Source organism: Arvicola amphibius, chromosome 4 (genome assembly GCF_903992535.2).
Source record: "Arvicola amphibius chromosome 4, mArvAmp1.2, whole genome shotgun sequence".
In the NCBI taxonomy this organism is placed as follows: domain Eukaryota; kingdom Metazoa; phylum Chordata; class Mammalia; order Rodentia; family Cricetidae; genus Arvicola; species Arvicola amphibius.
Window position 1 is genome coordinate 107,765,922 of NC_052050.1, and position 20,229 is coordinate 107,786,150.

A 20,229-nucleotide genomic window follows, 5' to 3' on the forward strand; every position below is an offset into this window, starting at 1 on the left:
AAACTGTTCTGTTTCTGGTTAATGCTTGTCAGTTGGCATATATGTTTGCAGGTTACATGTAGTCTTCTATAATACATTTTTTGAATGGTGATAAGCATAAAACATTTTGGCATAGTAATAAGGTTCCTTTTATTTGTATTTATGTTGTTTTTGAGGCAAGGTCTTGCTGTGTAGCAGTGACCTGAATCTCTATGTAGTCCAGGCTGGCCTCAGTCTATGGTCCTCTTGGCTTCGCCTCCTAGGTGTTGGGATTTTAGGTGTGCACCACCATGCCTGACTCATAAAATTACCTTTAAAGACAGTATTCCATAATTAAAACCGTTTAAAAATTAGATGAGATGAGTCTGTCATGGCTCAGATGATGCCCACACTATTCAGTGAAAAAGCTGATGGCTCTCATTTGAGAAACAAGGAGATTGGGCACCGGTGGAAGCTGCTTGATGCAGTGGCTGTAATTTTAGACACAAATCTCTGGTAAGCAAAGTTTCCTGCAAGGTGTTGTGGGAAATATGGAATTATTGAGATTATATAAAAAATGAGCAGACGGGCATGGAAAATTCAAACTCTTCCGCTGCTTGCAAGCATTTCCACTGTTGATTTGTACAGTGAGCTGTTCTGGACCAGGCTGACGTCCTCTTCTACAAAGGTGCCAGAAGACCTATATCTGTCAAGGGACCTTCCTAAGCACCTGGAGGAGAAGGCCCCTACGCTCCCCCTCCCTACACGGCCCAGCCTCCTGCAGCCCTGCCATGTTCCAGGTTGTTCTGGGTGCTCCTCGGCGGTTGCTGAAGGAAGGGAGAGAGTCCCGGAAGCTGGTGCTGCTGGTGGTGTTTGTGGCTCTGCTCCTGGACAACATGCTCCTCACTGTAGTGGGTATGTCTGGGGCTTTTTGTGCCGAGGATGTATTTGCTTTGGGTCACAGCAGGCAGCATGCACCCTGCTTGATTTCATCAGTGAGCCGACTTGTTAAATGTGTCATATGGAAAAGACGTGGAGGTTGTTGAGGGTTGGAGGGAACTGTAGGCCGCAGGGTCTGAAGGCTGTCGAACTTCAGAGGTTCAAACAAAAACAGGCTCAAAGGTGCCTGGCAGGAAAAGAAGACCTACTTCTTCACTATTATGTTTTCCTATGGTTGCTGATGACTCTAGAGACACGTGGAGCAGTGGGCATTGTTTACCTGTGATGATTTTCCTGCCTGTCTTTGCAAACATAGGATAACCAAGTCCTTACCAAGCCTGGCCCCGTTGGCGGTTCGCTGCCTCACAGTCCTGCACTTTCTGTGTGCTTCTACAATTCATAAAATTCTCACAAACACTGAAATAGCAAATAAGAAATCTTAGTGTCAAAGGGAAATATGTATAACCCCTCTCCACTCCACCATAGACATTATTAAATCTGGACATCAGTGGATCCTGGTAGGTTCTGTCTCTTTTACAGAAAGAAAACAAGACTCAAAGATGTTGAGTGATGTGTCCAAGCTGCCCACTGGCAAGTCCTGGGGCTGGAATTTGATTCCTGTGAACTGCCTCAGAGTTAGAGCTTCTCACACCACACTGCCTGAGTCCTTAGCCTCTGCAGCCCTCTGGCCACCTGGAAACTGATATAGAGAGGCAGAAACAGCTGGGCTCTACTTCAGCTGAGATTTGTATAATGGGTGAATATTTTTCCCATTTTGCATCCATCTGTGAAAAATCATTATTAAGATCATCAACAAGTATTGATTCTTAGGTTATACATGATTCTTTACAAGTAGGTGAATTAACCAGTAAGGATGTCACAAATCCATCTAGTCTAATTGTATGATGGCTAGAATTAGGTCCTTTAGCTAATAAGATGGCTTGAGCAGGCATGGTCTTTCGTAGGCTTTAAATGATGTCACTTAGGAGTCTTCTTTCCGCGTCAAACTGGACATTGTAGTAATGCTTTTGAAGTTAGTAGTGGTAAAAGGACATCTGACCATGAGTTTCCTCACATATCCTCATTGATTTTCAGTGCCCATTGTGCCCACCTTCTTGTATGCAACGGAGTTCAGAGACGTCAACTCTTCTTTGCATAGGAGTCCTCCTGTAAGCTCCAAGCAAGCTCTCACCTCTCCTACCTTCTCCACCATATTCTCCTTCTTTGACAACACCACCGTGACTGTAGAAGGGCACGTACCCTTCCATGTAGCATGGACAAATGGCACCATCCCTCCTCCGGTCACTGAAGCTGACTCACTACCCAAAAACAACTGCTTGCAAGGGATAGAGTTCTTGGAAGAAGAAAACATCCGGGTTGGGATTCTATTTGCTTCAAAGGCTTTGATGCAACTTCTGGTCAACCCATTTGTAGGACCTCTTACCAACAGGTAACTCAGTAGCCACGGTGTCTGTCTTAGTCATTGCCCTGTTGCTGTGAAGTTACACCATGACCAAGGTAATTATTGCAGGGAAAAAAATCTTTAAATTTGGGGCTTGCTTACAGTCTCAGAAGTTTAGTCTATTATCATCATGGCAGGAAGCACAGCAGCATGCAAATGGGTATTGGAGGCATAGCTGAGAGCGACATCCTGATTTATAAGCAGAGAGAGAAAAAGAGAGGGGGGGGAGGGAGGGAGGGAGGAGAGAGAGAGAGAGGGAGGGAGGGAGAGAGAGAGAGAGAGAGAGAGAGAGAGACAGAGAGAGAGAGAGAGAGAGACAGAAACTCTGGACTCTGGAGTTGTCACAGACTTTTGAAACCTCAAAGTCTACCCCCAATGACGTGCTTGCTCCAACAAGGCCACACCTCTTAATCCTTCTAATCCTTCCAATGTACCACTCTCTGGTGATTAAGTGTTCAAGTGTTTGAGCCTATGGGTGCCATTCTTATTCAAATGCCACAGTGTTCCATCCTCCAAGTACATACTTAGCTTAGCACAGAGGCCTAGGTCTCATATAGGTCGGTGGTTCTCAGCCCTCCTAATGCTGTAACCCTTTAATACAGTTTCTCTTGTTATGGTGACCCCCCACCATAAAATTATTTCATTGCTACTTCATAATTGTAATTTGGCTGTTATAAATTGTAATGTGAATATCTAATATATAACTCCCAAAAGGTCATGACCGACAGGTTAAGAACCTGATGCAGGTGGTTAGAAAAGGAAAGAAGGGATGCTCTGGCCCTAGGGGAGCCAGCAGTTTGGCATCTTGTTATCCCAAAGGAGAGCAGGTTGTTGGTGAAATGCTCTAGCATCACATTTTCTTAGTGATGTGAATGAATCTGAGTATTGAGAACAGAAGCAGTGAGCAGCTGGAAGTCCGTGAGCAAGACTTGAGGGGGATGGAGGAGGTCATAGGACAATCTGAGCGCAATCTGTGCTCTGGCTCCTAGAATTCTCATCTAGGATGATCTCTCCTAGGTTTTGAGAGACACCATCTCTGGAAGGATTGTTTGGGCCTTGTCTATGGGTAGATCTGCGTGTTTGTTTGTTTATGTGTATGCACTCACATATGAAAAAATGCCTTTAGATTAACCCCATCTCTGTTCCTACTGAGATTAAAAAAATACCGTCTGAAGAATATGAATGCCTGCTGCAATGCTATCTTTCTTTGTTCACTTTTGTTTTAGGATTGGCTATCACATCCCCATGTTTGCTGGCTTTATGATCATGTTTCTCTCCACACTAAGTAAGTCATTGGCTTCTCTTCGCTAAGCATCTTTGATTTTGTTGTATAAATGTAGTGAAAAGGAGCAGGATTGTGTGACCCAGAGAAAAGTAAGACATCCGAACAAGCAACTGGGACATTGACTGAAATGTTCTTTAGTCATTTGAACAGGGGCTGGGATAGCGTAAGTAACCACTTCCCCTAATTGGAATTATTCTCCTCTTCTACAGGAGAACAGATTCTTAATTTACTTCAGTAAAAATCATGAGAGCTGTTTGAATGTACACATGGCGTATACGAATGTGTGTATGTATATTTACTTGTTCAGGTAGGGGTGTGTGTGTGTAACTAATCTCTTGAGCAAGCTTACTGCAAGCCTCCCATCTTTTACAAAGAGATAGTATTACTTCAGTATGCTATGGTAAAGGTTTTCTTTTGGTATGCTATGGTGAAAGGTGGCTAACAACAAGAGCAAAAGAATATTGCATCCTAGTAACTAGAAAAGTCCCAAATTCTACTGTAAATTTGCTAAAGAAACAGGAGAGTAAATGACAAAGCCCATTCAGTATCAGCTTGATGTTCCTAATGAAATGGAGGTGGAATCAAAACAGAGAGATGAATAAGCCTGACGTTGACTCTGAGACATGCGGAGGAAGCACACAGGGTGGGGGTGTCCACTTCTAGGGGTTAATGCCAGGAAGGTGCCTGTAGACCTGCCGTTGCTTCCTACTGCCTTTGCTAAGGCCTGCTCCAAACTGCACAGCCTCTCTCTCCTTCTTGATTTTTTTCTTAGTTTTCTATCACACAATTTCTTCTCTATTCCTCTTCAGCTTTTCTTCCCCCCACAGTAAGAACTGACCCAATCCAAAGTTAAATTTAGGGGTGAAAGGAAGGCTGAAGTACAAGAGCTTGAAACGGGGTGTTCTTGCCGAGAACTGGAAAAACACTCGGGTAATTAGAGTGAAAAAACGCAACCACCAGGCTCTGTGACTTAGTTCTAAACTCAGGGTCACAGAGAAGGCCTCATCAAACTCTGTGGGACACCACACAAAACCAAAACCAGTTAATGAAGGCAAGAGATTTGTGGGGGTAGAGGGGTTGGTTGGGTCCAGAGGGAAATGGGAGAAGGTGGTGAGGTGAACACCAGAGTGTACACGCATGAAGTGGTAAAAGAGAATTTACCAATAAGAAAAGAAACTTAGGAAGTTCAGTAGCAGTGTTCATTAATTTCCATAAACTCAGCCTGTGTTAGAGAACAAATTAAGGAATATGGTCATCCAGTGTGAATTGGAAATTCATTAATTTTTTTCTGTAACACACATAAAGGATATAATATGTTCTCTCTGTCTAGAAGAGGGTGTGGTGGTTGCCTTTGGAATCGTGATCATACCCTGCAAAATAAGACCACGAAGTGTATCTGTGGCCCAAGCTCTTTAGTATAAAATCGTTGCCTGCTTCTCTGCCAAGAAGTAGTAATTAAAACCCTTTTCTATTTACCTAACTGTATGTGTTGAATAACAATTATGGTTTATGTGAGGTCACTAGTGTTGATCTACTGAGTTAGCTTAATTGTATACAAAAGAAAATATATTTGGCTGTTAGCGTAGCCTACGTAAGACTTACTTGGGATCTGAATAAAGTAAGTAAGAACTGGGCATGCTGGCACAGGCCTGTAATCCTAGCACTTGGGAGCTAGAAGTAGGAGGCTTAGAAGGTCAGATTTATCCTTGGCTATAGTGAGTTCAAGGCCAACCCAGGATACATGAGATCCTGTCTCAAAAAAAAAAAAAAAAAAAAAAAAAACCAAACCAAAATTACTAAGAAGTTGATGGTGCTTATCATTATTCTCAAAGCCCCTATCTGGGATTTTTTTAAATGTAACTGGGAGACAAAAAATGACCCATATTAATTTAGAAAAATGGAAAGAAGCCAGGTGGTGGTGGCACACACCTTTTATCCCAGCACTTGGGAGGCAGAGGTAGGTGGATCTCTGTGTGTTTGAGGACAGTTTGGACTACAAATTAAGTTTCAGGACACCTGGAGCTGTTACAAAGAGAAACTCTGTTTTAAAAGTACAAACCAGTTAAAAGAACAAATAGAAAAGAAAAAAGAAAATGAAAATGATTGCTTTTTCTCAATAGTATGACCAGCTGTCCTGATTTTCCCAGGTTTGAGAATTTTCCACAATGTGACTTTCAATTCTGAAACTAAAAAAGAAGCAAAATACAAATTGGCCACTCCATTCTTTAAAGATACAACAGTAGTGGGGTTTAAGCATGCTAGATACTAGAAAGTCTGAGGATGGACACTGGAGGCTAAACTTGGAGGACTGAGAATGTGTGCTTTTGGGAGACAATTAGTTGGGTGTGGTCATGCTGAACTGTAACTGAAGTTCATAAAACACAACCCAAGACACCTATAATAAGTGGTCAGGAAGATTAAAGTTTGTCTGGCTCAGACACCTTGGGAAGGATTCTTTTTTCCTTTGGAGATATTGTTTGGGAGCCAAGGATGAGCGATGTCTGGGACTGCCAACATTCTCTACAACCTGTAATTTAGTTTGAGACGGCATTCTCCAGTTTGCCTCACAGTTTCATTTGTGTTAGTGTCTCTACTAGATGGTCCATCTTCAAGGGCATAAACTGATGTGCTCTTTCACGTCGGCTCCCAGGCCAGCAGAGCAGCACGCTTGATATCATGTAGTAAGCCCCAGTTTGATTGGTGGATGCATCTTCCACCAAGGGGATCGAATTAAGATGTCTTCTACCTGATGTCTACGGCCCTTGAGGTGCATACAACAGATGGCCCAGGATGACCCAGCAATGGCAAGGGGTCAATGTGATGTAATACTGGATCCAGGAGTAGGGATAGGTACCAGCTCTCAATTTCAGTGGGTAGAATATCAGACTCTGAGCAAGAAGTACAGAGACCTCGCCTTCCTTCCACTGGTACTGATGTGATTTATGCCCTGTGACTCTTAGCTTTGTTACCAATTCTAAATCTGTCTTAATTGAAAGCTGGGGTGACGTCAGTTAAGCAATTAACTTCATGAACAGAAGGCAAACATCATCATGCTTTCTTTTTCCTTTTGTATTGAATATGTTAATTCTATGAAACAATGGGTCTCAGCTCATTGTGCATGCTTAAAAATCCATGTAACAGTGACTTATCTCTCTATGGAACTCGGTCAGCTTGCTAATTCTTTCTTTTTTTTCCAAAGAGTTTTTTGATCTTTATGTATTGCGTTATTTATTTATTACACATACATATGTATGCCACCGAGTACATCAAGGTCAAAGGACAACTTGTTGCTTCTCTCCTACCCTGTGGGCTCCAGGATCAAACTCACCTTGCAGTCTTGGCAGCAAGTACCTTTACTCACTGAGTCATCTTTTTGGCCTAAAAATTATTCTTTTTTTAAAATGTTGTTTTATTAATGTCCTATTTTGGTTTTTGTTGTTGTGATAAACTATTTTTACCAAAAGAAATTTGGTGGGGGAAAAAAGGGTTTATTTGGCTTACAGAGTACAGTTCCTGGTTGGGGAAAGCCAAGGCCGAAACCCAGAGGCAGAAACTGATGCAGAGATTATGAAAGAAAGATACCCACTCGGCTTGCTCCTAATGGCATGCTTAGCTACCTTTCTTGTACAATCCAGGACCACTTGCCTAGGAATAGCACTGCCCATGTTGGGCTGGGCCCTCCTATATCTATTAACAATTAAGAAAGTGCCTCACAGAGATGGCCACAGGCCAATCTGATCTAGGGAATGCCTCAACGGAGGTTACTTCTTTCCAGATGACTCTGGCCTATGTCAGCTTGATTGCTGAATCTGACTGTGACAACTTAATTAACCTAATACTACCAATGGGTTTTGATGTGATCATTTCTTGCATTTTAGTAGGTACCTTCGATCATCCTCCTTCCCAGTTGCCCTCTTTCACCCCCCCCCCCCCCACTCTCGCTGATAATCTTCCTAGTCCCAGTGAGCCCCTTTCTACTTTCACGTCTTTTCTGGTGACCCAACAAGTTTGATTAGGGTTACTTATAGAAGCATGGGTGAGGGGCTATTTACAGGAGCACAAGCACCCTACTAGTGGCCACACCACTGAGGAAAACGTTTCTCCTCACACCAACCTGGATCATTCTGACTCTTATCTTTCCCAGTGTTTGCTTTCTCTGGCACCTATGCCCTGCTGTTTGTGGCCCGGACCCTTCAAGGCATCGGATCTTCATTTTCATCTGTTGCAGGTAATGCTGCAAAACACACACACACACACACACACACACACACACACACACACACACGCGCACACGCGCGCACACGCACACCTCTTACCATTGCCTAACTACTTTAGGTACTACATAAAATTTATATGAGGAAACTAAGGAAAATACCATCCAGGGAGGTGGCAATTGTCATTCAGAAATAGAGTGATTTTGAACTTGTGGGAGGGGTCCATAGGTCCCATAGGTCCGGCTTTTATCTACTCCACTTCATGGCCTTTCCTTTGCATTGCTTTTATGTAATAAGACTTGTTATTTCAGTGATGTCATCATAGTTTTTAAAGTACGGCTAAGCAAAGGTATCACAGTATCCCGTGAGGCTGCTGTGTTCTGCCCCTCACACAACTGAATGGCCTGGTGGCCCAGTTGCTAAATGCTGCCAATCAGTTCTGTCTCCCAGGGGCCTAGTGTTTTCATGTTCCTCCTTGATTACCATACTGAATACAATAGTCCAGTTATATATCTTCCTTTCCTGGCCTGGTCTGTAACCTCCTCATGCAAGGAGATATTAGAAAATGACAAACCCTTATGAAATGTGAAATAATTAGATGGTAGTATTATTATATTGCCCTTTCTTTAAGGCTTTTCATTTTTAACAACATTAGCACCAAAATAATAAGTTGTGTGTAGGGGAAGAGGGAGTGGCAACTGTGGGAGGAAGTATTTTTAGTATTCTGTGAGCTAAGTTTTAAAAAACCCCTCACATGAAATATCCAGCAAAGATAATCACTGAAGATATTGCAGGGTGGGGACCAAGGGCTGTAGAAGCACTCAGCAAACTCCCATATGCCAACAGCAGCCATCATTCTCTATGCAGGGCTTGGGATGCTGGCCAGTGTCTACACCGACAACTACGAACGAGGGAGAGCCATGGGAATTGCTTTGGGGGGCCTGGCTTTGGGGCTTCTGGGTAAGTAGTGCCTAAATGGAGGCCTGAATTCAGGAGATGGGGGTGTTGCAAACTCCACAAAGATAGCTGCAGGAAGCAGGTACTTCCCTGATGTGGAAGACAAGTAAGTATTTTCCTTGCCTCCCTGCCCTGGCCCAATTGTGTTGACTCCTTCAGATAGATCACATGGTGGAGGTAACATTTCCCTCTCTTTAAGAAGCTGTGAAATGCAGTAGGGCCCAGGGAAGTCCTGAAGGCCATCCAGTCCAAGCTAGCAAATGTCTCTACATCATGGCTCCCGCTTCCCTCTCCTCTCCTTCTGGGCACAGCTGCTGCTTTCCACAGGCACGCTGGGCTTTTGCCAGAGTCTCTGCTGATTTCATAGAAGTAATGTCCTTTAATCCTTACTGCCAATTAGTGAAGGTGAACGGCTTTCCCCAGGCTAGAGATGAGAATTAGAAAGATTAAGGAGCTATCCAAAGTACTGCCAGGGCCAGGGATAAGGACTCAGATTTTCTGTACTCAGAAGTCCCAGCTCCAAACAATATATTTATGTTTTTCTTGATGCTTAGACTTCATACTGATTAATTCAAAAAGCTTCTTCCTTTTACTGAGCACTTTCTCCATGCCAAACACCATGCTGACACAGATGTCATAGACGTTAAAGGCTTCAGACAATGTTCTGCCCTCAGGGAGTTTGCAAGCTTGCCAAGGGAAAGACCCAGTTCTCTATTCCCTGGCTTATGCGCTACCAGCCACCATGGTTGAGAAGAGAGGGAAGAAGTCCCTGTTCTTCGTTAGCAGTCATATGGATACCCAGTCTTGGATGTGGGTCATATTAGACTCCTTTATCACACTTTCAGAAGAACGAACATGCTAGATCCCTTCCTGCTTAGCCTCTCCCTCTTTCTTGGACCAACCTCCTACAGGTTCACTTTCACAACCCTTCCTGCCTTCAAGGTACACACTACCAGAAGAACCTCTGGTGTTTTTTTCTCTGCTAAAAAGTAATTTAATTTGTTTCTTAATAACCCACAAGGCTATTGTTGGTTACATCAATAGATACATCACCAGGATGTCTGGAGACCTTGATTGGCGTTGCCCCCGCCATCTTCATCTTTACATCCCTCAAAATATTCTCGTTGCATTAGCATCAGCACTCACCGCCACTTGTGCCCCATTCAGACTCTTCATTGTTGACCCTGCACATCACCCCAGATGCGGTGGACTCGGCAAAGTGTTTATGACCACCTGGCCTTTCTGATTCATTCCATCAGACTTACACAGTATTTTATACACAGACCATTTATTGCTGAGCATTTTACCACATTTCAATGACTTGTCCTATTGCTTCCCCAATCTCTGCTCTGCTAAATTTCATTTACTAGAAAGGAATGCATTGAGGCCAGAGAATGAACCTTTACTTCTGAACCTCCAGCTTAGACCCTCAAGGCCTTCAGTAAAGGCTGAGAGGGTGATGTGGAGGACTCACCCTGCAGGTGTCTGTGCTGTCTTCTCTTTCAGTGGGAGCCCCTTTTGGAAGTGTGATGTATGAATTTGTGGGCAAGTCCTCGCCGTTCCTCATCTTGGCCTTTCTGGCACTTCTGGATGGAGGTAAGTCAATGCCGGTGCCTCCAGACAGGTAATATCTCAGCTCAGGTTGGAAATGTATCGTGCCATGATGTCTATCTTGACATGTTTAGATGGGTGAAGGACTGTCCCATTCTAGGAGAAGAGGAAGAAGCTGAGGGAGTCAAGGTGGTAGCTATGTGGCCATTAATAGAGCCCCGGATAATCCATGAGTAAGCAAAGCTCCTCCTCTGTCTGTTTTTTTTCCTCAGCTCTCCAACTTTGCATCCTATGGCCTTCCAAGGTGTTTTCTGAGGTAAGTGGACATGAAACTCCATTGTTCAGGGATAAATAGCATGACTAAGCACAGAAGAAAGAGGAAGTCAGGAAGAGTGAACCTCAGATTTGGATTCTAGGCAGGCCTACACTTAGGAGATAGCAAAGAACTCTGGCTTGGTATTGAACAAAGATGGAAGTGGGGCTGTAGAAACAATCAGATATTTTCTGTGGAATGAAGAAGGTGACAGAGACCTCCAGACAACCAAGATGAACATCATTCATTTATAGTTAAGAAATACCAGAGGTTTATTTTTTCTGACTTCAAGAAAAGATGGCTTGAGAAATCCAGATTGAGCTGTGTTATGAGGGCTATGGGTACAACACTGAGCAAGAAGTTGCCCAGTGTGTGAGCACTAATCAAGAAGGTGCTAGGGAGACAGGAGCGGTGGTACCAGTGGAGAAAGCCATCTGGGCCAGCCCCCCTAGTATTGGTGAACTGTCTGAAGTCAAAGAAGGGATTGTAACAACAGAAGCAGAGAAGGGTTGGACATTATCGGGAGGGCAAGGATGTGTTTGAGCTGGAGAAGTTTCTACATACAAAGAGCAAGGGGATGAGATGCTCTACAAAGTCTGATAAGAACATACTGCAGAGGATGGTTCTGTGGCCTGAGTGGCAGTGGGAACACTAGAAAGCAGTTTTCCTTGAACGTAGCATAATACCTTGTTGTTGTGTGAATTGGTAAGGGCATAATCACTTCATAATGTTAGTATAGTATCTTTGGGGTGTATAGACCGTTACCACCTAGGAGCCAAAGCTAGCTAGAAAGATATATTCAAAGGGTATTAATCTGTTGCTGTTTTCCCCTTCCCTACCTTCACCTCTATCCCTCCAAAGCGAGCATTTTAATTCCTTTCTATGTTTGTGTGTTTTTCTCCCAAATGATTTATGTATGCTTTCTTGTGGTTACGCCTTTTCTTTTCCAAAAGGTAACATACTCTATATGTTCCTTTATATTCTGGTTTTCCCCCCTCACTTAATAATGTATACCAAAAAAAACACCCCCTTGCTGTTTTGCAGTTATATGTCTCACATTAGGGAAGAAAATGCTTCATTCTGTTTCCTGTGTGTGCGTTTAGGTGGTTTTCAGTATGTTGCCATCTCAAATAGTACTTCAGCTAATAACCTCATGAACATGCATTTTATAATGTTGGAAGTAGTGTTTTTTACTCCGTTTGACTTTCTCTCTCTGTCTCCTTACCTCTGACAGTCTGTAGTAAGGATTGAACACAGGGCCTTGCACAGCCCAGGCAAGCACTCTACCACTAAGCTATGCACACCCCCAGCTCTGGCTATCTTTAACTGTGATGCTTACTTACTTTGTATATATGTTTGCTATTTACATCCATTTCTTTACTTTGATTTGCGTATGGGGTAAGAATATTATAATTTTGGTTTTGGCACCTCTAAATTTATCCATTGTTGTGTGTGCACCATATGTGGTCATTGTATTCAGACTACTAAATCTCACATGTGATAGAGTAGACAGCACACCAGAGATTAGAACTCTTTGGTTCCAATGACTGAGTCAGGGAACACTGAAGCAAAGGTGAAATTTGAACTTGATCTTGAAGAACAGGTAAGATGGAGAACTCTGGAGATGAGAAGAGTGGTAATTTGGGTAAAGGCACCAAAAGAAAGGTGTCCAGGTACAGCTGGTGTAAGGGTAATGCCATGAGAGAGGGGCAATCAAGATTGGTCATTAGGACCAGCATGTGAACATGGGTGTTTAAGCTTGTCAACTGCACAGCGTACTCAGAATGTATGGAAGGAAGAACCTGGACAGCATGAGGAGCTTCTTCTGTAGCCCTTCTACTCCCCCTTTGGGGTTAAGTGCTCTGCCTTTGTCAAATGTTGACTGTGGGACAAACATTTCCAGAGAGAGGTAGTGGAAAGGCCCTGGACATGTCTGACCATCCTGGCTTGCTGCCATTCATTGGAGGTAGGAATTATATCCAATGCATGGTATGCTGCTCTGATTGCCTCAGGACTTGTACACAACATGGACTCTGTCCCCTGCTGTGATACCAGACTGGTCATTACCTTTCCCTAGACCTGAGTTTCTTAGTCTCTACAGTAAAGGAGCCAATGATGTCTAAGGTCCTAGCTTAGATCTTGTGGCAATAGAAGGCCTGTAAAGGCTGAAGAACTAGAAGGTGCCTATTCTTTGTTTTTCCAGAGTGTCATGGGGACTCCACTTCTGACACTTCTCAAAGACCCTTACATCCTGGTGGCAGCAGGTAAGCTGACCATGGCTTCCCTCTGTGGGAAGAGTCAGGCTTTAGGCAGCCCATCGGCTCACAGAACTGTCTCTCAGGTTCCATCTGCCTGGCTAACATGGGAGTCGCAATGCTTGAGCCCACACTGCCCATCTGGATGCTGCAGACCATGTGTTCTCCTGAGTGGCAGCTAGGTAAGTAGCCTGGGTCCCCACCAAAGGCTGAGGCACCGTGCAGGTGCGCTGGGCCTTTCTGAAGGTGTTCAGTAGCTATCAAATCCACGCCATCAGTCTCTCATAGGGACAGCACACGCCCTTCATAGACTCTGCCCCACGTCCACATGGGTCCGAATGGCTGTGTGGAGAGTCACCTTGTGAAAGATGGTGGGCCATGGGAAGGCCACAGGCCTAGTACTCTGTAAAACTATTCTGTGTTTCCGGCCAAAGGCCTGGTTTTGTTCCCAGAGCACTGACTGGCAATGCAAACGTGTGAAAACCACTTAGCCTTTCTGTATTACTTTCCTCACTGCTGTGACAAAATACCGACCAGGCAGCGTCACAGAGGAAGGACCTCTGAGCTCCTGTTGGGAGGATTTAGTCATCTTGGTGGGGAAGGCCTGCAGAGTTAAATACTGCTGCAGCACCTCAGCTCTGCAGGGCCGAGAGCAGGGGCTGCCTGCACTTCCCTTGCATCCTTTTTAAAGTCCTTTTTCTGTTGGCTAAGGTGCAACCTATGGGTGGTGGTTCCCACACTCCGTGTGGGTCTTCCTCTTCACATGACCCTCTCTTCACACCCCTCCCAGACTTCCCAGAGACGTGCCTCCTAGCGAGTCTCATCCAGTAATTGATAAAATTAACGACCACACCTTCTAACATCACTTTAAAAGAATCTTTTGTTTATATAAAATTATAAGGTAAAATTTTGTGGTATTCCAACCACCGAGGCGGATGGGCCTGAGGCCATCAGCTCCATTTCCAGGCAACTGGGCACATGGTGCCTGCTCTTTATTTTTGACTACTTCTGAGGATAAATCCCAGGGCCCTCATGCAAACCGGACAAGCATTCTACCACCGAGCTACAGCCGCAGTCGCCCCAGTCGCCCCAGTCCCCCGAGTCCTGCTATCTTACTTAGTGAGACCTGAGATATAAACCCTAATCCTCAGTGCCTACGAACGTTTTTCCATGCTTTTGGACCATGTTGTTTTGAAGGGATTTGGTCTCACGATGAGCAGCACTTGAGTACTGTCTGCAATGAGCCTGGGCGTGCTATCTGCTTCACAGAGCAACTGTTGGAACGAGCGGGCTAGGGTGTGCGCTGCAGGACCACAGCCAAGCACACTCCCACTACACCTCCTTCCATTGTCTTACACACTCTAGAAAGGGTGTTCAGCCTCCATCCAGGGCCAGAATAGAGGCTCCCAGCCTCTTCTGCTCCATGGAGGCCTTGAGTGAGGATCTGAGTGAGCATAGAGAGAATGCCTGGGCCTCAGGAAACCCCAGGACAAGGGGGCAGGAGAGGCTACGTGCGAACGGCTCAGTCCCTACAGGCAGCAGAGGTTAGTGGTGCCAGAGGGGAAGCTGATAAGAACCGGATATAGCTCAATGTACCATAAAACATACAGAATCTAATTTTAAGGGGCCAGGTCTAAGCAGGGTTCCAGCTGTACACTTACCTTCAAATCGAATTTCTTGGGCTGTAACTGCCTCTGACCAAGACAATTAATTGAGTTAGGCAGTGCTCGGTGCAGATAGCATCTCTTCTGAGGAGGTTCTGGCCACTCTGGCTCCCGGTCCTAGTGAGTATGACACCCTGGAGCAGCCCTCCCCTAGCCATCCAGTTAGAGGCCGCCTTCACAAGTCTCTTGGCTACCGTGTGCAGCATCTTATGCTGCTTTCCCCAGTGCTGTCTGCACTCTAAACTCTACACACTCTGGATGACAGGGCCTCGAAGCAAGGTGGCAAGAGCAGGTCCATTGCACCCCACCTCCTTTTATAAAATTCACTTTTTCTTTTCTTTTTTTTTATTTTGAGCTCTACATTTTTCTCTGCTCCCCTGTCTTCCTCTTCCCTCCTTCAACCCTCTTCCATGGTCCCCATGCTCCCAATTTACTCAGGAGATCTTGTCTTTTTCTACTTCTCATGTAGATTAGATTCACGTATGTCTCTCTTAGGGTCCTCATTGTTGTCTAGGTTCTCTGGGATTGTGAATTGTAGGCTGTTTTTCTTTGCTTTATGTCTAAAAGCCACTTATGAGTGAGTACATATAATTGTCTTTCAGGGTCTGGGTTACCTCACTCAATATGATGTTTTCTAGCTCCATCCATTTGCCTGCAAATTTCAAGTTGTCATTATTTCCTTTTAAAATTTATTTTTTTATTTTCAATACATCCCAGCCGCAGTTTCCCCTACTCCTCCTCCTCCTACCCCACACCACCCCCATTTTGTCTTTACCCCAGATCCTCTCCTCCATTTCCCTTCAGAAAAGAGCTGGCCTCTCAGGGATATCCACTGAGCATGGTATAACAAGGTGCAATAAGACAGACCCTCATATCAAGGCTGGGTGAGGCAACCCAGTAGGAGGAAAAGGGTTCCCCCAAAAACAGATGAGTCAGAGACACCTCCAATATCTATCTTCATTTTCATATGTAAAAATAAAACTATCTTTCATGGTCTTGGACTTATTTGAGGGAGGTTAGTGTAGTGTGTGGGTTGTAGGATTTCCTAAGCTAATAATTCATCTCGCCTTGGGTATGTGTGATCCACCCTTGAAGACAGGCTGTGAACGGCATGGGGGTATTGATTAGCCTAGAACACAAAGCACTGCTGAAATACCCCCTGGAGTCAGGTGTGATGGGACATGGGCTTGTCTGAGGAAAGCCTCATGCAGGGAGTTTCACACAATTTACAAGGATGTCAAGGAGACAGGGAGCTAGGCAGCAAGCTTCCTCTTTCTATGGATCAGCTAAACCATTCAGTAGTTATTACCTCTAAACTTTCGAAAGCAGTTAAACACAGATGAACAGGTCCAGTCTGAAACAGATTGCCAGCCCGCGCAGATAAAGTAGGCAAACACGGGAAGGCATGCTTCACTTCTGCTGCACAAAAGACAATATTAAAAGCAAACAGGCTGCTGCCAGGCCCTGCCAAGTGTTTACACTGGGCTTTGGGATCAGGATCATGATGCTGTTGGTTTATATTTTTTTTCTCAAGGCCCAAAGTGGTACAGGAAGGGACTAGGGAGACCCATGGAGACTCACACCGCTGGTTCCAAACAGATCCTCAGGGGGGCTTGATTAGGGGGAACACTTGGCCATGGACTGAGTTAACCCTGGCCATCCCAGGCACGATAATAATTAAGACAAGCACTTACAGGGTACTGCTTCTGTGTCAAGCCAATGGAAAAGATATGTAATGTGTTCTTACTTTTTGTTTTATTACTTTTTGTTTTCTATAAACATTTTTAATTTTTTAAAGTAATTTTGTAAGTGCAGTATATTTTTATCATAATCAACCCAGGCTTTCCAATTCTTTCCATGTTGCCCTATCCTTCCTTTAAAATGATGTCCTTGTCTTTAATGATGGTTTTTCTAGTGTGTGTGTATGTGCTCATGCAAGTATACATGTGTGTACATGCATATGTGTGGGCTTTGTGAATCCAATACTGTTGTCCATATGCTAATGGGTATAGGACTGACTGCTTGGACTCAGAATCTTTTCAGAGGGGCTCACCCTGCAGAAAACTGACTCGCCTTCTTTCTCATGCCTGTAGATCTTCAACCAGGGGTGGAGCATTGTGAGTCCTTCACCCACATACATTAAAATACTGACTGGTGTGGTCTTGTGCAGACAGCCATGCTATTGAGTTTTCCTGAATGCAGCTTCCCGTCACATCCAGAACGCAGTATTTGGCAACAGTCTCCTTGTCCTCGGGTTCTTACAATCTTCCATAATGTTCCCCGAGCTTAGGGTATAGTGTTTTCTTTCTCTGTCCATTTAGGGATGGGCTTAAAAGTCACTTATTCTCTATATTTTGATCAGCTGCGGTTCTTTGTATTAGCCTCCACCTGCTGCAGAAAGATTTTTTGATGAGGGCTGAAAGCCTATGTAGTATTTTCTTGGTGAATTCCAACTATCCTATTCCTGTGTTAATTGATTTTATTTTTACACCAAAATATCCAAGGTGGGCTGATTTCAAATATTTAGGAAGTTTCGAGGTGAATGGTCCAAATAGCACAGTGCTGGTTTTAACAAGAACTTTGTTGGGCGATAGTGGCATGTACATTTCAGGATGCAGTCCCATCCTTCAATTCACCCTCAGAGAGTTCTAGGGGCCCATGGGACCCACCTTAGTTTGTCCCTGGGAAGATCCCTGTGATGATCAAAGGGCCTGCTCCCACCTCCAGCAGGGGCTCATGTAGTGGCTTCAAACTGACTATGTATCTGAGGTTGAGAATGAACTTCTGATCCTTCTGCCTCTACCTCCAGAATGTGGGTTTACAGGTGTGTGTGACCAGGTCGAGATAATACGGGGCTAAGGATAGAACCCAGGGCCTCTTGTGCATGTCAGGCAGGCACTTTACCGAATGAGCTACATCTGCACCATAGGCCTTGTTCTTAAAGGTCTCTTCTCCACCCACAGAAACCTTCTGGAGACCAAGTTTCCAGCACATGGGGGTGGGGTGTGTGCCACACACAAACCATTTATAAGTCTTTAAAAGATTCTTTTGCCCTGACCCAGTATGCCATGGCCCTTCCAAATCCTGGACGTTGTGGGACTACCTAACCTTGTCAAATATCAGCACACCTTCTTCTTCTTCTTCTTCTTCTTCTTCTTCTTCTTCTTCTTCTTCTTCTTCTTCTTCTTCTTCTTCTTCTTCTTCTTCTTCCTCCTCCTCCTCCTCCTCCTCCTCCTCCTCCTCCTCCTCTTCCTCTTCCTCCTCCTCCTCCTCGTCCTCCTCTTCGTCCTCCTCCTCCTCCTCCTCCTCCTCCTTCTTCTCTGCCTCTCTCATCTTTACTGAAAAGCTGGATACTTCCCCGAGAGCATCATGGGATCTCCGAGAGCCCATGATGACAGTCTGCTTCTCCAGGCTTTGCTCTCCTTTGCTGCTTCCAGACAGTTTCTCCCCTGTTCTCCTTCAAAGACTCACAAGTCCTTTGAAGTCCACGCAGTTTTTGCTGCCATCCACTGACCTCTTTGTTACCCATTCTCCCACAAAAACGGTCACACTTGCTCTTTCCAGTGCTCTTCCTGTCCTGAAACAGTGGCATCTCTGTCCTGGTGGATGAGGCTGTGGACACCGAAGGCTCCCACTTTCTTGGCATGCTCTCCCGCAGTGATCCTTTCCTCCTCGATTAAACCACACAATCCTATGTTCACCCTTGCTGCTAACACCTCTGCTAATCCTGTCACCTCTGGAATCTCAGTTCCAGGCAAACTCGTTCGCACCTTCCACATTCTTTGTGCACTTTAACCTCACTTAGACTAACGGTTCTCTGGCCTCGGGACACTGCTCACGTCCTCCCTCCCCTTAAAAGACTTCAGTTTGGTTTCTAGAGTCCTGCACTGACGTCACTTCCTTTCAATTTTTTTTTTTTAATTTTAAGATTTTCTTCTGGCAAAAATAACCTAGCCCTGGTTAGACCTTCTAGTCCTGATTCTGTCAGAGACAGCGAATAGAGCAGCAATATAACATAGGCCAAGATATCCTTATCTTATTTTAATTTTTGAATTGCTGAGAATTGAATTCAGGGCCCCATGAAGGCAAGGCAACTGCTCTGACCCTGAAATCCATCCCTATTTTTTTTTTTATTTTTGCAGTAGTAGAGACCTAGGATCTCACATATGCTAGCTAAACACTCTGGCACTGAATTAATTTCCAGCCTTTTAAATTTTATTTTGAGATAGATTAACTTTCCCAGGTTGGCTTTGAACTTGCAGTCTCCCTGCCTCAGCTTCCTGAGTATCTGGGATTGAAAGCATCTGCAACCACACCCAGCTCTCACCAGATATTTACAGGCACAAATCAAAAATATGTTCTCTGCTAATGGTCTTCCTGCATACTGCTGGTTATATACTTCCTTTTTCCTTCCAAAACAACTCTTTTATTTTTACATTTCTCCAGATATACATGCCATATCTTCACCCTCACCATCCTCAGCTACTGATTTTTTTAGAAGGTTTTTCTTCCAAGATTTCATCACCATCACCACCCCATGCATAGTGTCTCACAATCATCTGTAACATCAGTCACAAGGTGCACATATAGACATGGTGTACATATGGACGAGCAGGCACACACTGATACATATACCACACATGGTCGAGCAGGCACACACTGATACACATACCACATACAGATGAGCAGGCACACACTGATACACATACCTAAAAATATTTAAACTGGGTGTGGTAGCATACACCTTTGATCTTGCCATTCAGGAGGCAGGCAGATCTCTGTGAGTTTGGATCCAGCTTTGTCCACAGAGTGAGTTTCAGTACAGGCAGGGTTATTAAAATAAATAAATAAAGGAATCCTGTATTGTGGTGTGTGCATTAAGTTATCTATTTTGCAGGCAATCCTACCCATTTCCAATATTAAAACAAAAAGGGTATGTGCTCTTGAAAAATCTCTGTAACTATAAACATTTGCATGTGGCAGTGGGCATGTGCATGCGAGTGCAGGAACTCGCAGAGGCCAGAAGGGTCAGATCTCTCTAGAGCACGGCAGTTGGGAGTCACTCAGCCTGCTTGTTAGGGACAGAAGTCAGATCTTTTACAAGACCAGTAAGTGTTCCCAGTCGATGAGCTATCTCTTCAGTCCCCACTTCCACAATGTTAAAAAACAAAGTAGAGACCAGCGAGTTGGGAGCTTGTATGCTCATGGCCTCTTCTTGGAGCCCTGCCCTTGTATATCTACTCTCTGGCCCCACCCCATGGTTGTTTCATGCCCCCTGACTTTTCCTCCCCACCGATCTTCCCCCTCTTCATCACCCAGTTGATTGAAACAAAAAACTTTAGTTCTCATTATTCCTCTCTCCTCACTCTCATTGTGTCCCCACATGCGTGAGAGAAAGTTCTACAGCTCTGCCCTAAAAATACTTCCGAGACGCTGACGTTTTCCAGGGGCCTGCGACAGTCCCTGGTTTCACTCTTGTCCTGTGAATCCATTCATCTAAGAAACTTCCGAGAACCTAACTTGGGCTGTGTAATTGTCTCTGCAGTTCCTCCTGGGCTCTCTGCTCATGGTCCTAGGCACCCAGGCTGCCTCCTGCTCCTTCAGCACCCTCGTTGGTTTCTCCTCTAAGCC

General features: G+C 44.6%; 1 protein-coding gene across 1 annotated transcript in view; it reads left to right on the forward strand.

Annotated features, from left to right (window-relative positions):
- The first annotated feature begins 749 nt into the window (after positions 1–749).
- Positions 750–20,229, forward strand: part of Slc18a1 (solute carrier family 18 member A1) — a 32,259-nt gene continuing 12,779 nt past the window's right edge. Inside the window, exons 1-9 of the mRNA XM_038328319.1 lie at positions 750–873; positions 1,993–2,347; positions 3,586–3,644; positions 7,789–7,872; positions 8,726–8,818; positions 10,322–10,411; positions 10,639–10,682; positions 12,883–12,943; positions 13,021–13,116. Of these exons, the coding sequence (XP_038184247.1) occupies positions 750–873; positions 1,993–2,347; positions 3,586–3,644; positions 7,789–7,872; positions 8,726–8,818; positions 10,322–10,411; positions 10,639–10,682; positions 12,883–12,943; positions 13,021–13,116 (1,006 nt within the window). The remainder of the gene's footprint in view (positions 874–1,992; positions 2,348–3,585; positions 3,645–7,788; positions 7,873–8,725; positions 8,819–10,321; positions 10,412–10,638; positions 10,683–12,882; positions 12,944–13,020; positions 13,117–20,229) is intronic.